At 38.6% G+C, this 20,886-nt stretch overlaps 1 protein-coding gene across 1 annotated transcript in view; it reads left to right on the top strand.

The window, feature by feature from the left end:
* Positions 1-20,886, top strand: part of apc (APC regulator of WNT signaling pathway) — a 42,412-nt gene that overhangs the window by 11,580 nt on the left and 9,946 nt on the right. Inside the window, exons 3-12 of the mRNA XM_022680883.2 lie at positions 8,201-8,285; positions 9,322-9,511; positions 10,849-10,957; positions 11,426-11,539; positions 12,531-12,614; positions 15,859-15,948; positions 17,512-17,610; positions 18,665-19,043; positions 19,755-19,850; positions 19,956-20,095. Coding sequence (XP_022536604.2) covers positions 8,201-8,285; positions 9,322-9,511; positions 10,849-10,957; positions 11,426-11,539; positions 12,531-12,614; positions 15,859-15,948; positions 17,512-17,610; positions 18,665-19,043; positions 19,755-19,850; positions 19,956-20,095 — 1,386 coding nt within the window. The remainder of the gene's footprint in view (positions 1-8,200; positions 8,286-9,321; positions 9,512-10,848; positions 10,958-11,425; positions 11,540-12,530; positions 12,615-15,858; positions 15,949-17,511; positions 17,611-18,664; positions 19,044-19,754; positions 19,851-19,955; positions 20,096-20,886) is intronic.

Below are 20,886 nucleotides of genomic sequence, written 5' to 3'. Positions count from 1 at the left end.
ATATTTCCCATGGTGTCTATATTTCCCAAGCATTGTTGTGAGGATTATATTGCATCCAGTGATGAGGGCATTAGTGAGGTCAAGATGTTTGGTGATCACAATTCCAACTCATTGCCTATGTGTTGGCTGAGCTCCATCACTTCAGAAAACACAGTTCCACTCTTCCACAGTTCAATACTAAAGCCTTTATATCCCTTCTAGCCCAGGCGTAGCATTAGGCATGGTGCAAAATGGTGGTTTAAAACAGTGTTGTACAAGAATAGCTCCTTGTTTGTATGTATAATATAATTACTTCAGAAGGCACTGTACCCTCTTTGGGAAAAGTAGTTTCCAGCCCACTTCTACTGGTGCCAACTGATAAGTAAATCACTATTGCTGTTCCCAAGCTGTGGAGTGTAGGGCAGTGTAGAGGGGGAGTATAGTTGTGTATGCAGTTGCAAAATAATGTATCGGATAGTAAATTATTGTAAAGGGGAGTGTATGATACGAAAAGGGAGCATAGGGCAGTATATGATATATTAAAGGGGGTATAGGGTAGTATAGAATTGCATAGTGGAGAGTAGGGTAGAATATAATAGTATAGGGGAGTATAGAGTAGTATATGATAGGGGAGTATATGGTAGTATATAGGAGTATAGGGTATTAAATTATTGTAAAGGGGAGTATAGGGTAGTATAAGATGGTAAAGGGAAGTATAGTATAAAATATGACCGTATAGGGGAGTATAGTGCAGTATATGATGGTAAAAGGAGGTATATGGTAGTAGAGGGGAGTATATATATGTGTGTATATATGGTAGTAAAGGGGAGCATAGGGTAGTATAGAATTGCAAAGTGGATTATAGGGTAGTAAATTAAAGTGAAGGAGAGTATAGGGTAGTATATAATAGTATATGGGAGTATAGAGTAGTATATGATGGTAAATGGTGGTATAGGTTAGTAAAGGGGTGTATAGGGTAGTGTATATAATTGCAAAGTGGAGTATAGGGTAGTATATGATAGTATAGGGGAGTGTAAAGTAGTATATGATAGTAAAGTGGAGTATAGAATTGCAAAGTGGACTATAGAGTAGTGAATGATAGCATATTGCAGTATAGAGTTACATATAATAGTAAACCATTTTTCCATTACTGTTTTACGTATACAATTTTACGTCCCCCGTCCCTGTTCTAGCATAAAAATCTTATAAATAAATGTTTTATATAAATGTTTACAGCCTTAAATCACTACTTGTTAAACCATTAACAAATAGAGCTTATAATATATAATAATATATATCAATTTCTAGGCCTGGCTCTATGTTGCAGTACTGTATTGTACTGTACTGTATCTTTACTTTGTATATTTTATATTCACATTTATCCACATTAAGCTATTAATATACTAACACTGCAGATAATTTAGTGGCTGTTGGACAATAGGATGTTTTGCTGTCCTCACGCAATGAACTGTATCTGTTTGACCTCTTGTCCCTCTTTGTGTTATATGGTATTTTTAGCACTGCTGAGCTTCTTGGGCTGGAATGAGAAATGCCCTGATTCTCCACTTTCCATTACTTTCCATTTCCATTCGTTTTTTCGGAGGAAATCACTGAGCTGTAAAAGCATGGCATTGTCAGAGTTCTGTTGCTACGATCACAATCCTCATGACCGACATCTCGCTGATATTGTCTATAGATCTGTTCTGTTCTCTTCTCGCTTGGTTCAGCCTGGTTTGATGGAATCCTCCGACACGGCAGCCCGTTTCCTCCCTCACCTCTGGCCTGGTCGGGACTTATTTTAGCGTCACTCCCTTCCTAGTTTTGTTTCCCCGATGAATGCAGCTCATTTCCGTCCCACAGCCATTTCCTCTCCCATCTGGCTGCTGGAGACAAACATCTGCCGGCAGACAGTAAACACCTCCCATTCATCAATATCCCCACTTCCTCTCTTAGTGTTGGCACATTACACTCCGAGCACAATGGCGGCTTATGTGGCTGTCCTGGTTTTGCTCCAGAAAGATTCATGCCTGTAAAATCGGCTTCATGGTAGGCTGTAAAAAAAAAAGGCAGGACTGTATATTGACAAGAAATGGGTGATATGTAATATATATATCACAATACAGGGGTTATTATTTATTACACCACAGTTAGATCCGAACTTGCAATGTGATTGGCTGAGAGGTGTTCCAAGAGTGCCATTATCAGCCGGTAATGTACTGTAACCGAAGCTCTCCATGTATTACTCTGCCACATACAAGTAACCTAGCAATGATGCAGCGCTTACAAACCAAACAGCACAGCTACAAAACAGAACAGAGCACTAATGAAACTATTTTAACTGGCGGAGTGTTTATAACCAAACAGATCTTATTTTCTACTCCTCTTTAACTCAAAATCTTTTAATAAACAGTGATAATTGAACTGTGATATAATCGCAATAATACGCTTGAGGTTTGTGCCATAACATGTAATATTGGCACTGCTATGCTGTAGTTACAGGTATGAGGCCGCAGGCCTGTGTAATATTAGCAGTGTTATGGCCTTTCCTCTCGTGTATTATTGCTTAAATATATTGCAATATATTACGATGATTAAAGCAAGCAAGAATATTGTGGTTCGCACAGTATTGTATTTATTTAAATCTGAATTAAAGAAAAATTTACTTTTATCTAGTCAGTACTAAAACAGTAAATAAACCATTGTCTGCCACCAATCTTTACATGTAAACTATTAATTAAAAATTATACAATTAAATCAATAAAATTTTGCAAAATGAAGATGCATCACAGTACACAGATATCAGTATTGCAGCATGAACACAAGCGTTTAGACTGGGAATTCAATTATTTACTGTAAAGATTTTTTTTTTTTAGTGCGCAGTTTGGTGAGTTTAGGTTTGTGCCTGTGTGAAACCAAACCAAGCAGAGGGAGAAACGCTCCAAATCATTAAATTCATCTACTGATCTGGACCATAGAAACCAACTACAGGTGTGAAAATGCCCTAACAGTTGATTAACCTTTTTTTTTTTTAGATTAAATACAGAAAAAATAAGAAGACTAAAGATTGGATTGTCAACTCCATCCACAACAGGATCATCATGGAAGATCATTTTTCAATCACACTGAAATAGGGAGACTTTCTTTTTGCTATTTTTTTTTGGAAATAGCAAGTCTGACCCCAAATTGGCCAGATCATCCTGTAGTGTGGGCCATGCATGAGTGGGAGGGGGTTACAATACAATGCAGAATTAACCACGGTCTTGAATCCAATCTTTAATCTGATTAATTTAAATTCATATTTTTTTGTAAAGGAATTTTTATTGTTGCACGATACTTTGATTAATCGTCATTTTTTATTTTTTTTACACCCCTACAAAAGGATATTCTTCTTGTATTATTCTACTGTCTTTTCTTGCTAGTTTGATTGATTCTAGTGCAACATCCATCCTGAGGCAATCCACCAACCAACCAACCAACCAGCCAGCGAAATGAAATGTTTACAGAACATTAAGTGTGTGACAGTGTAATCTGCTGTGAGCAGCTTGTTTACACCTACTGTCCACTTTCTACCGTGGCTTCATTAAAGCCAATAAGCTTGACCATTAGGATTGACCAGGGTCATGGCTTCATTAGGTTTCCTGTCACAGTTGGACTCTTGCTACCGTGGCAGGTCCTGCTTCGTCTGTTTGATGAGCTGGGTTCTGGCAGGCCTGTGGTCTGTTCAGGCTTAGAGGAATCCCGTTCCTGTAATCTCAGGCTCAGCGCTGCACGCTTCCTCAAAGAATGGAGCTCTGAGCTCGAAACAGTGACTCAAAGTGTTATCATCTCGTGCCATCATACTCAAAACAGAGGTGGACTGTGCTGTGCTGCTGTGTTCATCAATTAGTGGAGGAATGGGGTCTGAGGAAGCTTAGTCACCGTGCCAAAAATAAAGGACTGGTCATTCCCCAGGAGAGGACCGTTTGAATGAATGTTATCTAATCCTTTTGCTTTTCATAGAGAGAGAATAATAAATTTACTTTATTTTAGTGATTCAGTTCAAAATAATATATTTTAAGATCTATTTTAAACGAAAATCAGTGTCTCAGAAAATTAGAATATTATATAAGACCATATTGGTACTTTGGAGCCAAGTCCTGCTGGAAAATGAAATCCTCATCTCCATAAAAGTTGTTAACAGAGGGAAGCATGAAGAGCTGTAAGATTTTGTGGGAAAACAAAACTGCACTGACTTCAGACTTGATAATAAAACACAGTGGATCAACACCAACAGATATTTGGAGATATGTCTCTCCAAACCATCACTGATCATCAGTAAATTTTATTAAACATTTCATTTGTAAATCAAAGGAGCAGAGTCTGGAGGAAGAGTGGAGAAACACACAGTCCAAACTGCTTGAAGTCTAGTGTGAAGTTTCCACCAATCAGTGATGGTTTGGAGAGACATGTCATCTGCTGGTGTTGGTCCACTGTGTTGCTTCAAGTCCATGGAGATGCAGATTTCATTTTCCAGCAGGATTTGGCACACGGCCCACGCTGCCAAAATTGGTCTACCAATTGGTCTTATAATATTCTGTATATTTTATCCATTTTAAGACCGTAGATGGTGGGCTTTGCATTTAATCCCTGATCCGTCTCGTTCTTTATCAGCTTATACATTGTTAAGTTACTTATTTTCCAGTACTTCTTTTAATACAGAAAGCAATTAAATTCGAAGAGCTGAGAGATTAATCTCAAACCAGACTTGCACCATTACAGTGGGGTTATAGTTCATTAAGCCTTAATGTCAATAAGTATTAAGCTTTGAGAAACTACACCTGTTATAAATGATAGTATTGCATCAAACCCTACTTATAAACATCACTCCTCCAGTATGAAAGCCAGCCGTTGCAGGTGTCTCGTCTGACTCAGATTCTGATTATGAGAGTGAGAAGTTCTGTTGCTGCACTGTGTCTACTTTCCTATCGATGGAAACCACAGTGCATTGATTTCCATTACTGGGAGGATTGAATGACATCTTTAAAAGTGTGTGTTTGAGCTCCATGCTTGAGAGCATCTGCGGCAGGAAGAGTTTCAAGGGCATCTGCCGTCCCTTCTGGATCTGTGTAAGCCGAAACCACGGCTGACGTTGAGAAATGCAAAAGAAAATCGAGTTATTCTCCTGAACCATCTCCTGCAACCATCTCCGTGGTGGTGATTGACTGCTGTGCTTTTGGGGTATTTTGTAGGGAAAACATACAATGCACTATATATTTGGCCAAACTTATCATGTTTGATAATAGGGCATTGCCGTATTATATTGTACGCAATAATATCGCCAACATATTTGAATATCGTGAACAAAGTATTATACACTGAAATATCTTGCCAAGTCACCCACCCTTAATTATCACATCAGGGTACTACTTTTTTGCTGTTTTTAGCAAAAGAAAAATTCATACTGTTCTCGTTTCTCAATATATATCTACTAGAGACAGATTATATTTGTCCAGTATCATTTATTTTACTTTAATCCTGGATATATGGAGATATTTGGAGTGTTTTATTATTATTATTAGCATAATCACATTCTGGATCATTGATTTCTGTTACAAATCTGATAAAATTCTTGTATATATTTTTTTAATCCCAGTTAGGGGTGTGGCATAACATATCGTATGCAATAGTAAAATTACATTTTAATTTTGTTGCAGTAGTGTATACTTAGTGTAATTTTTTTTTTAATTCAGTGTTTTGTCATATCTCCAAGAGTATCGTTATCGCGAAAAATTCCATGAAATATCGTGATATTATTTTAGGGCCATATCGCCCATCCCTGTTTGACAACTATATTGGGATATCAAACAGCGTCATCGCACGTTTGTATTGTTTTATTTATTTATTTATTTATTTATTCTTTGTCTCTAGTTTTTTGTGGTTTTCCAATAGTAGTTGTACTTGTTTGTACCATTAATAGAAGTCTGAAAGCAGTGATAAAGGATGAGTAAGAGATGTTTTTGGAGCGAACACGTCTCTGACTCAACGTGTGGCAAGAGGTCTACAATCATATGACCCTCCTTCCCCAATAATGAAGCTGTTGTTTGCAGCTTGTGCTCGGAGACGTCACATTTTGACATTTCGCTCGGGGGGGGGGAAAACAACCACCGTCAGCGTCACTGTGCCACAGTTTCAGCGTTTCTGAGTCTCTGATTGGCTCTGGCCGTTCTGCTCGTCTCTTAATGAAGGAAAGGAAGATGGACGGCTCGTTTCTGGTCGACCTTTCTCTCTCGGGCGTCTCACGGCGATGTGTGTCCGCGGAGGTCAGAGGGCCGGGGCAGCGCTGACCCCCGGCCTTTGGGGACGGGGGGGGCGGGGTTTTCTCTGAATGGGAAGCAGCTGTATTCTCCATGAGGCCGTGGGTCTGCTGGAGAGGATGGGAGGAAAGAGCTGCTTCCTGAGAGGTGGTCTCGCTGCTGCTGGGGGGGGTTAGCGCTGCCCGCTACATGGATTAACTGCTGGGACTCAATCTGCTGGATGGAGGATCTGTGTCTGTGGTGGAGCTTTTATGCTGATAACGTTATAAATGGCTTTTTTAGAGGTTTAATGGATTACTGAGAGTTTGAGGTTTGGGTTGGAGTATCTGTAAAGATGCAGCAGAGTAACGTCAGGCTTTCCACCGGACAGTCGGTGCGTTGGGGTAAGTAGACCAGGGGCTTGTCTTTACTTGGCAGAAGAACAGAGTTGGCTAATTATTAATAACTGCGTTTAGAGCAGGGTGAGTAAAAACTGCTACTTAAATACTTGATTCTGATATATAGTACAGTGATTTTACCTAATCAGTACCAGTTGCTGTCTCTATAATGAAGTGGACAGTTGGGTCCATGTTCTGTTGATATCCTCCATATTATAGTAAAAAGTACATTGTCACAAAAATTAAATATATAAGAAAATATATTACTATAAAATATATATTGTGGTCTCACTGCCCAGCTCCAACCAGGGGTGGATAAAAATATGAAAACAGCGATATATCGTATCGTAAGTATGGATTAAATCAATTTCATCGACATAAAGGACCTCGTGACATATAGGAGCTCATGATAATATTGTATTGTAGGATGCCCTGTGATACCCATCACTAATTTTAAAGAGTGTGGGCTTGTGCAGTTAGATCTGTGCAAAATCACATCACTGTTAGCAGATAATTGGTTGGAAAATGTACCAATGTTTCAGGCCTATGTTTGATGCATTTGTTTGTTTGTTTTGCGATTACGCGCTAAAATATGCAGTATTTAAAGTATATACAGTAGCTGCTGCAGATAAAAAATCTTAGAATATAAAAAAATGTGCTCCAATTGGTCCTTGGACTTCACTGCCTGATTCTGATTTATTAAAGCGTCACTAATGTTTTGTATTTCTCAACAACACTGTATCAAACAAGATTGCTTAGAATTCGCCTGGCCTTGCCATGAGCACTCTGTCCAGTGTTCAGCCTTACTCACAAGATAACACCTCACAATTTACAGAGGTGTGGGCTTGCCCAAGCAGTCACTTTAGGTAATATTTCAGTGACACTTTGCATGTACTGTATGTATGTACTGAGGAAACAAAAATTACAATTTCATACTTTTCCTGTCTTGGTGCATTCCTGGAAAAACTCTTTATTTCGATAAATGAAGCTCTTTTAGATGTTTTAACTTTGCCTGTGAAGAAACATTTCTCTTTTTGTCTTTCTACCCGTGTTTTATATCCAATTGAACAAGTCTTACACTAAAACTGATGCAACAAAAGACTAGATATCGATGCAGACAGTAGATTACAGTAGACTGTGTTTAATGACACTGAAGAAAGTGATGTAACCAGACGATCAGTACCTTTCAGCTCGCATCCGAGGACACGTCCGACATGCAATCGCAGCATTAAAGAATTAGCAAGAGCGCATCTGCAGAACTTCAAAGCAGTTTGCTACTGTTTGATGAGAGTTCAAAGCATCGATGGAGGTTTTCTTCTCTTCTTATCGCGGCCGCGTGCGCTAACCTACCGGCGAAAAAGAGCCAAAAATATTTCCTTTGCTTCAGTCAGGTAGCGCTGCTTGATCTCTGCGATCTGAAGATCAGTCCTGACATGTGTAGCGTGCAGGACGTTTCATGTTTGTATCACATCGGAGAAGGAGGTGTAGATGTCGGAGGAGAACTGAAATAACGCTCTTTGTTTTTTGTGTGTGTTTTTTTTTTCGCTGCAGGAGGTGCTGAAGCAGCTGCAAGGAAGTATTGACGAAGACTCAAAAGATTCACAAGGCCAGATCGAGTTTTTGGAGAGACTTAAAGGTGTGAGGCCTGAATTCATTTTCGTTTTAACTTATTTACAGAGATGTAAATGTTGTATGATGTTGAAATCTGATATTTGAATATGTTTCTTGGATCTGATTGTCCTGATCAAATATATTGATTCATTTGATGCTTCTTAATGATGTGTCTTCTATTAATGTCTTTACAATAATAATGTGTGTTTTGCCCATCTGTAATTGATTTGTGCGTCTGTGTATCTTAGCCTTGTGTAAAACTGACCAATAGACACTCAGGAATTCACTAATTTCTTACTTCCTTGGATGACTTTCACAGTTACACAATTGTATTACCTTTAATTTACTTTAAATAAGTTTAGGTTCCGTTCTGTTAGTGAAGAGATAGTAGGTGTGATTACGGCTGAACGATTAAGTGTTTTATAATTCAATTTGATTTGAATGGACGTGATTTTTCAATTGCAGGAGCTACGATTTGAATTGGCAAATAGCATTTGTAGTCCGTAGAGTGCTGGGGATTGTAGTCTTTGGGCTCATAATGAGTGTAATAATGTCTTAATATTTACATCTTATCATTTAGTTCTGTCCAATAATAAATTAAAGCTGTGACACTTTAATAAATGTGGTTTGAAAGGAAAGAAAATAAAGATTAATACATAAATGCGTAGAATGTATACACACACACACGCACAAGAAGTTCATAATTATATTTGATAGATATGTTAACCACTAGTATAGGTTTAGGGTTCAATATATAATCTAATAATCACAATTTAAACTGAAATATTCTGTGGAAAAATCGCAATTAGATATTTTGCCCAAATCGTGCAGCTCTAGGTGTAATATACAAATTTAAACAGGAAAAAGGAAGGATTGCCAGGCTTAGGCACACTAAAATATATCAACTTTAGTTTACGTATCAGTTAAAGCTCTTTGATTACTTTATTATAGTTAAGTAATGTATTTACCTTTTTTGGTCTAAGGCCTGTTCACAGATAAATTTATAAAAAATTCAGTATGATGCAAATTTCAAACATTTATTTGTTCTCTAAACTATTCAGAGATAAGTCTGGATCCGAACAGTTTTCCTGGGGTGAAGCTGAGACCGAAAGCCTCCATGCAGGGCTCCAGCTCAGGCCGCTCTGCAGACAGCAGCCCCAGCCCCAGCCCCATGTCCTCCTTCCCCAGGAGAGGCGTCGCCAACGGGGGGCGAGACAGCGCTGGATACTTGGAGGAACTGGAAAAGGAGAGGTAGGATCACAAAACCACAGTGATGATGTTTTAGGCTGTTCTCAGACCTGAAAGTCTGGACCAGAGTCTGAACTATAGTTGATGTTTGTTATGTAGTATTCTGAATATTTAGTCAAGTTAGTTTTGTCCAGTTTTGGATAAGTAATATAATCTGTAAGTATATAGTTATAAGGAGCATTATGTGACACTAGTAAGGGACAGGGGTGTTGCCGTGTTTTTCTTCTAATTCAGAAAGTCTCCCTGTTGTGTGGTGGTGGTGGTGGGGGGTAAAGTAAAGCTAAGTTAAGTAAGCAAAACTGAAAAACATTTTCTTTCAAAGTCAAACGAGTGCTGGATGTAAATCTACACAGATTTCTCACCTGAAAACTGTTTATTTGGGTGAGGAAAGCGCTTTCGTTTATCTACAGTAGGCTAAAATTTCTAGATTTCCACTAAGGCTGGGTGCAGCAGCGTTAGCATTAGCAGCTAACCATCTGACAACACTACATTTAAGGTAGCAAATCATCTTACTTAACTTGTTTTAACATGATAAATGCGCAGGCTACAGTCTGATATGCTCACCTCTGAGTGTTAAAAGAGTTAGCTGGCTATAACTCTGCGTGGTTAGTGGCTAATGCTAATGCTGCTCCGGCAGTGCTAGCCAGGGGTTAGCAGCTGGCTTCAGGCCGATACTACTCACCTTTGAACGAATGGTGAAAGAGCTAGCGCGTCGCGTGGTTAGCAGCTAATGCTAATACTGCTCTAGCCTCGGTGCTGTAGAACTAAACTGAAACTCTTATAAACTTTTATAGCGCTGTACTTCACAATTTGATCGTATTGTGATGAATTTGTTGTTTTTATAAACATTGCACATTCCTGAGTATATTAAGTTTTTAATCAATGCCTAAAAACACACTGACCAATTGCACATTTGGTTACGGAAAGTGTAATTAGTAATGTTTGATTGGATGAAGTGCAGCAGATTTTAAATAAAATCATTGTATTTATTTAACTAAATCTTACTTACATGGTTTCTATGGAAACCAGACATGTTTAGTCTGATTTAGGTAAATTTAGAAGTTGAGAGAACGTGATTTTTGGTCACACATTTTTCTTTAAGAAATCTTCTAAGCCTCCTCAGACTAAACCTTCCATCCAAGCACTCAGCCTGTGTCTAAATCTGGTTTAGAACTAAGATTATATTTAACTCCTCTGCAATATAAAACATTGGTGCTCGGTTACCTGGTTACTCCCGGTTGATGTGGAGACGCTTATTTCTGTCACAGACAGATTTCAGTGCTGTATAATATTTACACCAGGACTTATCTTGTGTGTTGTTGTTGTTTGTGTGTGTTCAGGTCTTTATTAATGGCAGAACTGGAGAAAGAAGAGAATGAGAAGGACTGGTACTACGCCCAGTTACAAAACCTCACCAAACGGATTGACAGCCTGCCACTGACCGAGAACGTAAGATTATTATTATTATTAGTAAGCTTATTATGAATCAGTAATTCAGTTCAAAATGTAAAACTTATATATTATATATTACTTTTACACACAGAGTGATCTATATTAAGCGTTTATTTTTTTGTTGTTGATGATTATGGCTTAAAGCCAATAAAAACCCAAAAATCAGTGTCTCAGGAGATTAGACTATTATATTATATTATAGGACCAATTAGTACTATTGGCAATTTGGGCAGTGTGCCAAGTCCTGCTGGAAAATGAAATCCTCATCTCCAGAAAAGTTGTCAGCAGAGGTGAATTACAGAAATAAAGTAACTTTTCAATGATTTTCTAACTAATTTTGGGATGCACTAATATATAAAATTCAGTGTGAGAGACTCAGTTCATGTGTGGATTTACACAGTGTTCTGTAATTATGAATAAACTGAATGAATCTAGGAGGTAATATAGGAAGTATTGTTTTTGCAGTTCTCTTTACAGACGGATATGACCCGGAGACAACTGGAATATGAGGCTCGTCAAATCCGTGCAGCGATGGAGGAGCAGCTGGGCACGTGCCAGGACATGGAGAAGAGAGCACAGGTGAGCTATTGATGGTGCAGTTCAAGTTCAAGTCTCAAGTCAAGTCCCATAAAATAAATACTGTATGTTTCGCAGTATAAGGTGCTCTTAAAATCCTTTAATTTTACCAAAAATCGTCAGTGCATTCTTATAATCCAGTGAGCCTTATGTATGAATTCTACCAGTCAGGTATTAAGGAGCAGTAAAGACACTCAGCTGAAGTACAGAGTTATACAGGAGTTTCAGTTTAGTTCTCCAGCAGTGTTAGCATTAGCCGTTCAGGTGTGAGTATTATCGGCCTGTGTCCTGCTGCTAACCTTGGCTAGCACTGCTGGAGCAGCATTAGCATTACCCGCTAGCGGTTAGCTGCTAATGCTGTTGCACCCAGCTTTTTTGAAAATCTTGAAGTCTATGCTTACTTTAAATAAATGGAAGTGCTTTACTCACCCAAATAAACAGTTTTCAGGAGAGAAATCTGTGTAGATTAACATCTAGCACTTGTTTCATTTGTCTCACTTGCCTGAAATGTTTTTTTTTAAGTATTTAAGTATTTTTTAAGTATTTTAAACATGGCAACACCCCTGTTCCTTACTAGTGTTGTATAAAATGCGCCTAATAATCCAGTGCACCTTATGTATGAAATTAGACCAGAAAATATACATTTATTGATGGTGAGCGCTTTAGTGAGAAAAATACGGTACAATTAAAAAGTTAAATAAATAATAATAATAGTCAAATGTTTGGGCACACATTCTCCTTCAATGCTTTTCTGTATGCCTTTACTTATTTTATTAAGTGTTAGTGTTCCACAATCCCCTGATCTAAACCTGATGAACTGAGATGGTGATTTAAGGTGATTTAATTGGGATGAGCTGGAGCTTCACAGCAAAATGAAGGAAAAGCAGCAGCTATTGTTCAGCACCTCCAGGAACTCAACTTAATTCAACTCCTGCATTGCTGTAGTTGTGTGAATAATCTAAAAGCTCTAAAATCGTGTGTGTCATGTTCTCAGGTGCGGGTCGCTCGGATCCAGCAGATCGAGAAGGACATGCTGAGGATCCGGCAGCACTTACAGTCGCAGCCTGCAGAAGCTGAGGTAACGTCTATAATTCCCAACAAGCTCCAGCAATCAGCATCCATAATGCAGCAGCAGCAGCAGCCTGGTGATGGAGGAGAGAGCAGGCAGGCAGGAAGGCTGTGGGTAGTGTGATTGGTGGATATTGGAGGAGCTCAGCTCAGGACTGGGATGTAGTGAGCTACAAATGACAAATTATTTAGGGTCAGGGTGTCAGCTGATCCTTAAAAACCTTTTTAAAAGGTCTAAAGTTTTTATTTTTATTCTTAATCACAGTTTTTTTTCATGCATCTTGGCATCAAGTTCTCCTCCACCAGTCTTACACACTGCTTTTGGATAACTTTATTCTGCTTTACTCCTGGTGCAAAAAATCAAGCAGTTCAGTTTGGTGGTTTGATGGCTTTTAATCATCCATCTTCCTCTTGATTATATTCCCGAGGTTTTCAATTTGGTAAAATCAAAGAAACTCATCATTTTTAAGTGATCTCATATTTATTTTTACAGAGCTGTATATTTTTACTGTCATTGGAACAGGCAGACCACCATCTCAGAATACCCCAGAATGGTGGAAATTTAAGATCTAAGCAGATTTTCAAACATATTGTCTATAAGCGTTTAGTCCTCTCAAGGATCTTAAGCTCCTTACTAGTCTAAGCTCCATTTCAGCCGCGATTTGTTTCCTATTTCACTTTTAATCCACTTGTTCCACTTTTAAAGCTGTAAGTGTTTTAGTAAAATCTGTACACAGCATTATTGCTGCTGCTGCTGCTGCTGCTTCATGACCAGGTCTCTGCTCTGGAACTAGTGGAACTGTGTTGTGGGAGGGGGGGAGGTACATGCATTAACACTGGCCATGCATTTTTAATTGCGTGAGCATGTGTGCTAAATGTAGGCTGTTTGGATGAGCGAGCAGGAGATGATGTGAGCGTGACCTAGCTTTTAGAAGTACGGGTCATAGTCTGTAAGACTTGATGAGCGGAGGGTAAGCGAGTCGCTATATGAGTTCTATACGTGCTGGATTATGTGGGGGATTATATACTGAGGTAAGGGTTGAGGTAAACTTTCTGTGTATATATAGAGATATATAGAGTGCAGATGTGAGCTGATGTTCATTTACAGTATTAAAAATTTTAAAAGGTGCTGCAAAGGGTCCTGAGAGAGACCATTTTTGGTGCCATAAAATAATCTTTAAGTTAATCAAAAATAATGCTATTGCCTACCAGCCCAAAAAAATTGTTTCACAAGACATGTCTCTTATCAATTAAATCATCCTTTGGGAAGATTTAACCTGGAAATGGAGCAGTTCTAATCAGTCAGGGACCAATACCCTCATAGATGATAGTGCTAGCAGTTATTTTTTAATATGTTTAAATTGAAATAACTTTTAAAAATAACAAGTATAATAGAGATTGATGAATTGATGGGCTTCATATCAGAATTGAGTTTTTTTTTTTTTTTTTTTTAGCAAACTTATGAAACATTCTGTCCGATATTAGATCTTGATCGATCTTGAGAGCTGATAAGATCATATATTTGTGATAAGTATGACAGCATCTATGTGTATGATTTATTACCAAGTCTACCTGGAAGTCAAATGATCAACTGGAAGTCCCAAGCTTTTTAAAAAAGTAGAGGAAATTTTTTTTAGGCTTTTTATTAGTTCATTAAAAATATCGATATTTTCATGTGATATATTGTTTTGCTTTTGCTTGGTATGCATTATCGTTATCAATACGTGGCATCAAATTTGGATAATTTTATTGAAACATAGGTGCTCTAAACTCCTCCAAATTAGACTTAATAAAGTTTCTACTTCTTTACTCCACATGGTGGCGCTATAATCAAATGAATAGTGGTTGTTAAATTCTGTGAAACTTTGACACACCGATAAATAATTCCTGGTTGTTACTTTTTATTTAGGAGAGTATTTAATCTTCTTCAGTAATACAGATGCTGTGAAGTATCGTAGAGAATTGTCTCGAGTATATGATATATATATCGAGTATTGCAGAATCACAGTATCATGACAGACCTGCCAACAGGTACACATTTTAATCTCTTAGTACGGTTCTATGTTCTAAAGTATGGGTATCGTTTGATTTAATATTTTAATTGATAGAGTTGATTCTGCCACTGATACACAGAGATTTATGCATAAGCGGAGTGCTTTTGGCCAATCAGAGTAAATTCCAATTCCAATCAGAGTCACTCCTCGCCTTAGGCGTGGATTTATACCTATAAAATTCTTTCCCATAAAAAAAGTTTGTTGGCAGATCTGTTGTGTTGTCATAGTTACCGTGAGATGCCCTGTGATTCCCACTCCTTTCAAATCTCTCAAATATATTTTATACAGTAAAATGCTTGTTCATGGAACCATAGACCTTCCCTAATGGTTCTTCTAATGCAGCGCTTACAAGAATTTTTTTTACTGCATTATATATATATGCATGTGTGTGGTTTGCAAGTGCTGGTCTTTTTTTTTTTTTCCCTTAGAACAAATCCTATTGGACACATTTGGATTTCCCTCCCCCTCTGTTGCTTTTAATCCTGCAGGCTGAACAAGCAGTTTATGTAGGTCAGAAATAGAGAGAGCCTGATGCTCCTGCAGCTGCTGTAGTCTAGTGACTACTCGAACTCTAGCTACTAGCTCCCTCTCTCTCTTTTATATCATTAAAAAGTTACTTTATTTCAGTAGTTCAGTTCAAAATGTGAAATTCTTGTATTATATAGATCTATTACAAACAGAATGATCTATTTAAGTGTTTTATTTATTTTATTGTTGATGATTATGAAGCTTACAGCCAATGAAAATAAAAATAAAAATCAGTTTCTCAGAAAATTAGAATATTATATGATAAAAGACCAGTTGGTACTTTTGGCAGTGTGGGCAGTGTGCAAAATCCTGCTGGAAAATAAAATCCGCATCCCCATAGAAGTTGTCAGCTAAAGGTGATTTTCTTAAAGTGATGTTCTGTGGAGCTTTGCAATTGGCTACACAACGAGACACTTTAGCATGTAGATAAAATAAAATAAAAAAACAATATGGTCATATGCAGCTCCGATCACCTCTAAATGTGTGATCAGTTAGCGTGAGATGATTCCAGTGCTTCTGTGAGCTGCACTATATACTGTTACACCTGTACAGCACCTGTGCACCGACTTTGTGCTGTCATCTTGTGATCAGATCACCCAGATCTGATGCTAATATTAGTGGATTCTCTATTTCTTTTCTTATCTTTTAACATGTTCTCTCTGTCATCCACAGCCATCTGCCAAGCATGCTGACCTCGTAGCCCAGGCTGAAGGGGCCCAGGCATCAGCAGAAGCTGGCATCGCTGCTGCCGGTTGCTCTCAGGTAAGCCCAGCAGCTGGACCTTCTTTTTGTATGCAGAGAAACTGATACTACAGATACTACAGGGCTGCAATCTGTAATTATTTTACAACTACAAAGTGTCCTGTATGATAGTTAATGGGTGTAGACATAAGGTGGTCCTAATGTTGTGCTCGGTCTATGTATTTCGTAATGGAATCAGTAATACTGTATACAATTTTTAAACACATTTCTCATATTTTAGTGTATATTAGTTTGTAGGTTTAGATATCTTTTTTGTGTGTTCTTGGCAATGTATTTTTGTTGCATTTGTGGTATTTATATTGATATCAGGGTTTGTACGGTCATGAAAAAACCTGTAAAAGTCATGGAGTTGAATATAGCAATTTCCAGGCCTGGAAAAAATTTTTTGGAAGGTTTTGGAAAAATAGAAATACCCCGAAGGTTTTGGAAGAGTCATGAATATTTGGTCTACAAATCTTCGTGTTTTTAAGGCTTATCGATGGAGTAAATATATTTTGAGCAAACAAATACATCAGCAGAAGCTTTTCTGAGTGTTGAAGGGATAAAATATTGTGTTTAATGGTACCAGTGTGCTGGAACGATCATCCCTGCTAAGCCTGCTAATATATTCATTCTAAAAACTTCTTCTGGCCATCTTTACTTGCGCCACACGTACAGCCTCTAAAAGAGGATCCGGCTCAGTTTTACTGAACGCGAGCGGCTGGTGGTGCAAAGGAGACTTCAGAAGGGGAAACTCAGAGCTCAGTAGCTCATTCACTCATAGTAAAACCAAAGAAACGAAGGAGTGAAGTGACTGAGCGCTCTCTCCCTCCCTGTTTAAAATGATTCTTCCGCATGATCTGTGCAATTACCCATTCTCACCAGAGAGGGCACTAAATCCCCCATATCACAAAACTTACGGACATCAGCTTTAAGAATTAAATTAAAAAAAGACGAAATTACAAAATATATTACAGCCTGCTCTTCCTCTAAAAGAATTGCTTTCTGTTGGAGTGTAATTTTGGCAGTAGGAACAAAAAGGGGGGTGTTTAAAACCAGGAGCCTCAGTGTGCTGTGAATACTAATTGAACGAATGCAAATAGCCTAGAAATGTTAGTCTCTATGGGCGTAGGAGCCCTGTGGGGCTGTAAAATTCCCAGCGCTGAGTTCTGCTTTTTCTGAAATGCGTGCCGTTTCCCTGGATTGCTCCATCGAGGTTCCAAGTAGCATTTTGCGGACAGATGGTGCCAATGATCTGTCATTGGATTAGGTGCAAGGATCAAGTGTGACTCGCAGACCTCGGGAGCGTACTTTACAGTTCGGAGAAAGCAAATGTGTTTTCTCAGTGTTCTGCGCAGTTATATTGTTTTTTGGCTTTTTTACAAGAGATACTTTTTCCTCATGTTATTCTAAATGTATTTATTGTTTAAACAAGATTTGGATTAACTATGTTTAATTTTTAAGATAAAATGGGATACTTAAATTGAATGATAAGGGTGATGTTTATGAATGTAATCTAGGACATATGTTGTTACTGTAATAAATACCTTATCTTTTTTCTCTTTCTCTCTTTGTGTCTCCCAGGGCTCGGGTTCTCGTGTGGACAACGACACGGCCAGTGAGATGAGCAGTGGTGGGAGCTACTCGGTCCCACGAAGATTAACCAGCCATCTGGGCACCAAGGTAAACCAGACAACCTTAAAGCTTGTTATTCTCTGTTTAGGCTTAAAGCAGTGCTGCTACATTTTCACATTTGCAGCAAGTTATTTAAACTATTATTAAAAACTTTTTATTTCGCACTTTAAGGATTTTAAGACGGATTATAAGGCATACTATCAATAAATGGCTGGTCTAAACAAAACTGTAATTTAAAAAAAAAAAGTCAAGCAAGTGCTGAATGTTAATCTCCTGAAAACTGTTCATTTGAGTGAGAAAAGCCCTTTCGTTTATTCACAGTAAGCTTACATTTCTACATTTCCACTAAGGGCAGCAGCATTAGCAGCTAACTTGCGATATTAGCTAGCAGTATGTCCCACACAGCTTTGTTTTAACATGGTAAACGCGCTGACTACAGTCTGATAAACTCACCCCTGAATAGTTAAAGTGCTAGCGCAGTTAGCAGGCAATGCTAATGCTGCTCCAGCAGTGATAGCCAGGGTTAGCAGCAGTATACAGGCTGATAATACTCACCTCTGAACAGCAAAAGAGCTAGCGTTTAGCACTGTTCGTGGCTAATGCTGCTCCAGCAGTGATAGCTGGGGTAAGCAGCAGTCCACAGGCTGATAATACTCACCAATGAACGGCAAATAAGCATTTAGCGCGGTTAGTGGCTAATGCTAATAATACTTGAAGAAACAGGAGCTATACCCACAGCAGGCAGAGACAGAGGGTATGGCAGAAATAATCGTTGACTAGTTGGAAAAATAATGGTCAGAATAGTCGACTACCGACATAATTGTTAGTTGCAGCTCTAACCCTGATATTAAATACAAATGTAATAATTCATATAATGCAAAGGAGTGGATGTCATTGGTCAGTTTTGTCTTATGGAATAAAGTTTGACATTTCTGACATTAGGAAGCACATATTTCACCCAAGTTTGTGGGAAACATTAAAAAAAAAATTTGTTGAATGTTGCTTTAATGTAAGGCTGTAATATTTTAAACATTTTCTATGGTGAATTTTAACTGCATATATAATCACCTTTCTCTCTCTCTCTCTCCTCTTCTGTTCCCAGGTGGAAATGGTGTACTCTCTGCTGTCCATGCTGGGGACCCACGACAAGGACGACATGTCCCGCACCCTCCTGGCCATGTCCAGCTCTCAGGACAGTTGCATAGCCATGCGTCAGTCAGGCTGCCTTCCGCTGCTCATCCAGCTCCTCCACGGTAATGATAAGGACTCTGTGCTGCTGGGTAACTCCCGCGGCAGCAAGGAGGCTCGGGCCAGAGCCAGCGCCGCCCTTCACAACATCATCCACTCGCAGCCGGACGACAAGCGCGGCCGGAGGGAGATACGGGTGCTCCACCTCCTGGAGCAGATCAGGGCGTACTGCGAGACCTGCTGGGAGTGGCAGGAGAGCCACGAGCGAGGAGTGGACCAGGATAAAAACCCCAGTAAGATCCTTCTTCATCTCTCTCTGTTTCTCTCTCTCTTTCCCTTACTGGTGTTGTAGATGTTCTTGTTACTAGTCTGGAGTAGCTTGTGGTACGCTCAGCTGACTTAAATTTTAGGTTAGTGGGATTCTTTTAATTGTATGCTTTAAATATAGTCTTACTGTCTGGAAAAGCAATTTATTTTCATGCTTAAAAGAGACTATAAGTGCATCTCAAAAAAATTGAATATTTTTGAAAATTAACTTTAGTTCAGTAATTCAGTAAAAAAAAAAAAAAAGTAAGTGTTTATTTCTTTTATTGTTGATAATTATGGCATAAAGCCAATAAAAAAAAATAACAGAAATTAGTGTCTCAGAAAATTAGAATATTATATAAGACCAACTGGTACTTATGGCAGTGTGGGCAGTGTGCCAAGTCCTGCTGGAAAATGAAATCCACATCTTCATAAAAGGAGTTGCTGAACAATAGAAGCTCCAGCTCATCCCAAATCATCATCTCAGTTGATCAGGTTTAGATCAGGGGTTTAATGTGGAGGACAAAAACTATTTTTACTCTTTACTATGTAATTATTTATTATGTATGTGTCCCTTAATCGTTTTCATATCTTTAATATTAGTCTACAATGTAGAAAATGAATTAAATCAAGAAATGGTATTGTATCTGTTTAGTGTGTTTTGTTTTCATTATTTCTCTTTCTCGATTAAATTGTAGTGCCTTCTCCTGTGGAGCATCAGATCTGTCCTGCGGTTTGTGTTCTCATGAAGCTGTCCTTCGATGAGGAGCACAGACACGCTATGAATGAACTTGGTAAGATTCCCTCTTTCTCCTTTTCCTCTGAGCTTCAGACATATTAAATAAAAATAATTTTAAAATAATTCTGATTGTAATTGTCCGTTTTCTCTCTGTGTGCAGGTGGACTGCAGGCTATAGGGGAGCTGCTGCAGGTGGACTGTGAGATTTACGGTCTCACCAGTGATCACTACAGTGTTACACTAAGAAGATATGCTGGAATGGCCCTCACTAACTTAACCTTTGGAGATGTGGCCAATAAGGTAGGTCTAGGTCGAACACACCTACTCTGATTGCAGCGCAGATTACTTGTAATTGTTGTATTTCTCTATTACAGTCAGTGGCGCGGGGGGGGGGGGGGGGGGAGGGGGGGTTTGTGCTGCACTAGAGCGGGCGCCAAATTAAATCCTCTCTGGAAAAACAGCCAATCAGCTTGCTGGTTTGCGGAGCGCGGTGGGAAAGTAATGATAGGACGCTGACGATTTTAAAACGTATCTCTCCGTACCTTTTCTTATACTTATTTTTCATTTCCCTGTTCTCCCCTTCCCCTTCTCCTTTTTGTTCTCCCCTTCTTCTTGTTTATGTTTCTCCTCTTTCTCCTTATTTTTGTTTTTTTCCTTCTCCTCACCATGTTTCTTTCTTCTTCTCCTTGTTCTCTTCCTAAGTTTTCTTGTCCTTGTTTCTCATTTTGCTTCTCCTCCTTTTTGTCTTCCTGCGTGTTCTCCTCCTTTATCTTTCTCATCTTTCTCGTTCATTTTTTCCTTCTTACCATGGTTCTCCTACTTTTTTTCCTCCTCAATTCGTATCACTTTCTCCTTCTTCTCTTCCGTTTTTGTCTTCTCTCTTTGGTCTCCTGTTTTTCTTCTCTTTCCTCCTTCTCCTTATTCTTTTCCTACTCACCATGTTTCTCCTCCTCTTTTTGTCTCCTATTTTCTTTCTTCTCCTTGTTTTTCTACTTTTCTTATAATTGTTCTTCTTTATCTCCTTGTTCTTTCCCTTTTCTTTCTTATTCTGCTTTTTCATGTTTTGTTTCTTCTTTTCTCCTTCTCCTTAT

Source organism: Astyanax mexicanus, chromosome 20 (genome assembly GCF_023375975.1).
Source record: "Astyanax mexicanus isolate ESR-SI-001 chromosome 20, AstMex3_surface, whole genome shotgun sequence".
In the NCBI taxonomy this organism is placed as follows: domain Eukaryota; kingdom Metazoa; phylum Chordata; class Actinopteri; order Characiformes; family Acestrorhamphidae; genus Astyanax; species Astyanax mexicanus.
Note: the sequence above shows the minus strand (reverse complement) of the source record. Positions and strands in the feature narration are given on the sequence as shown.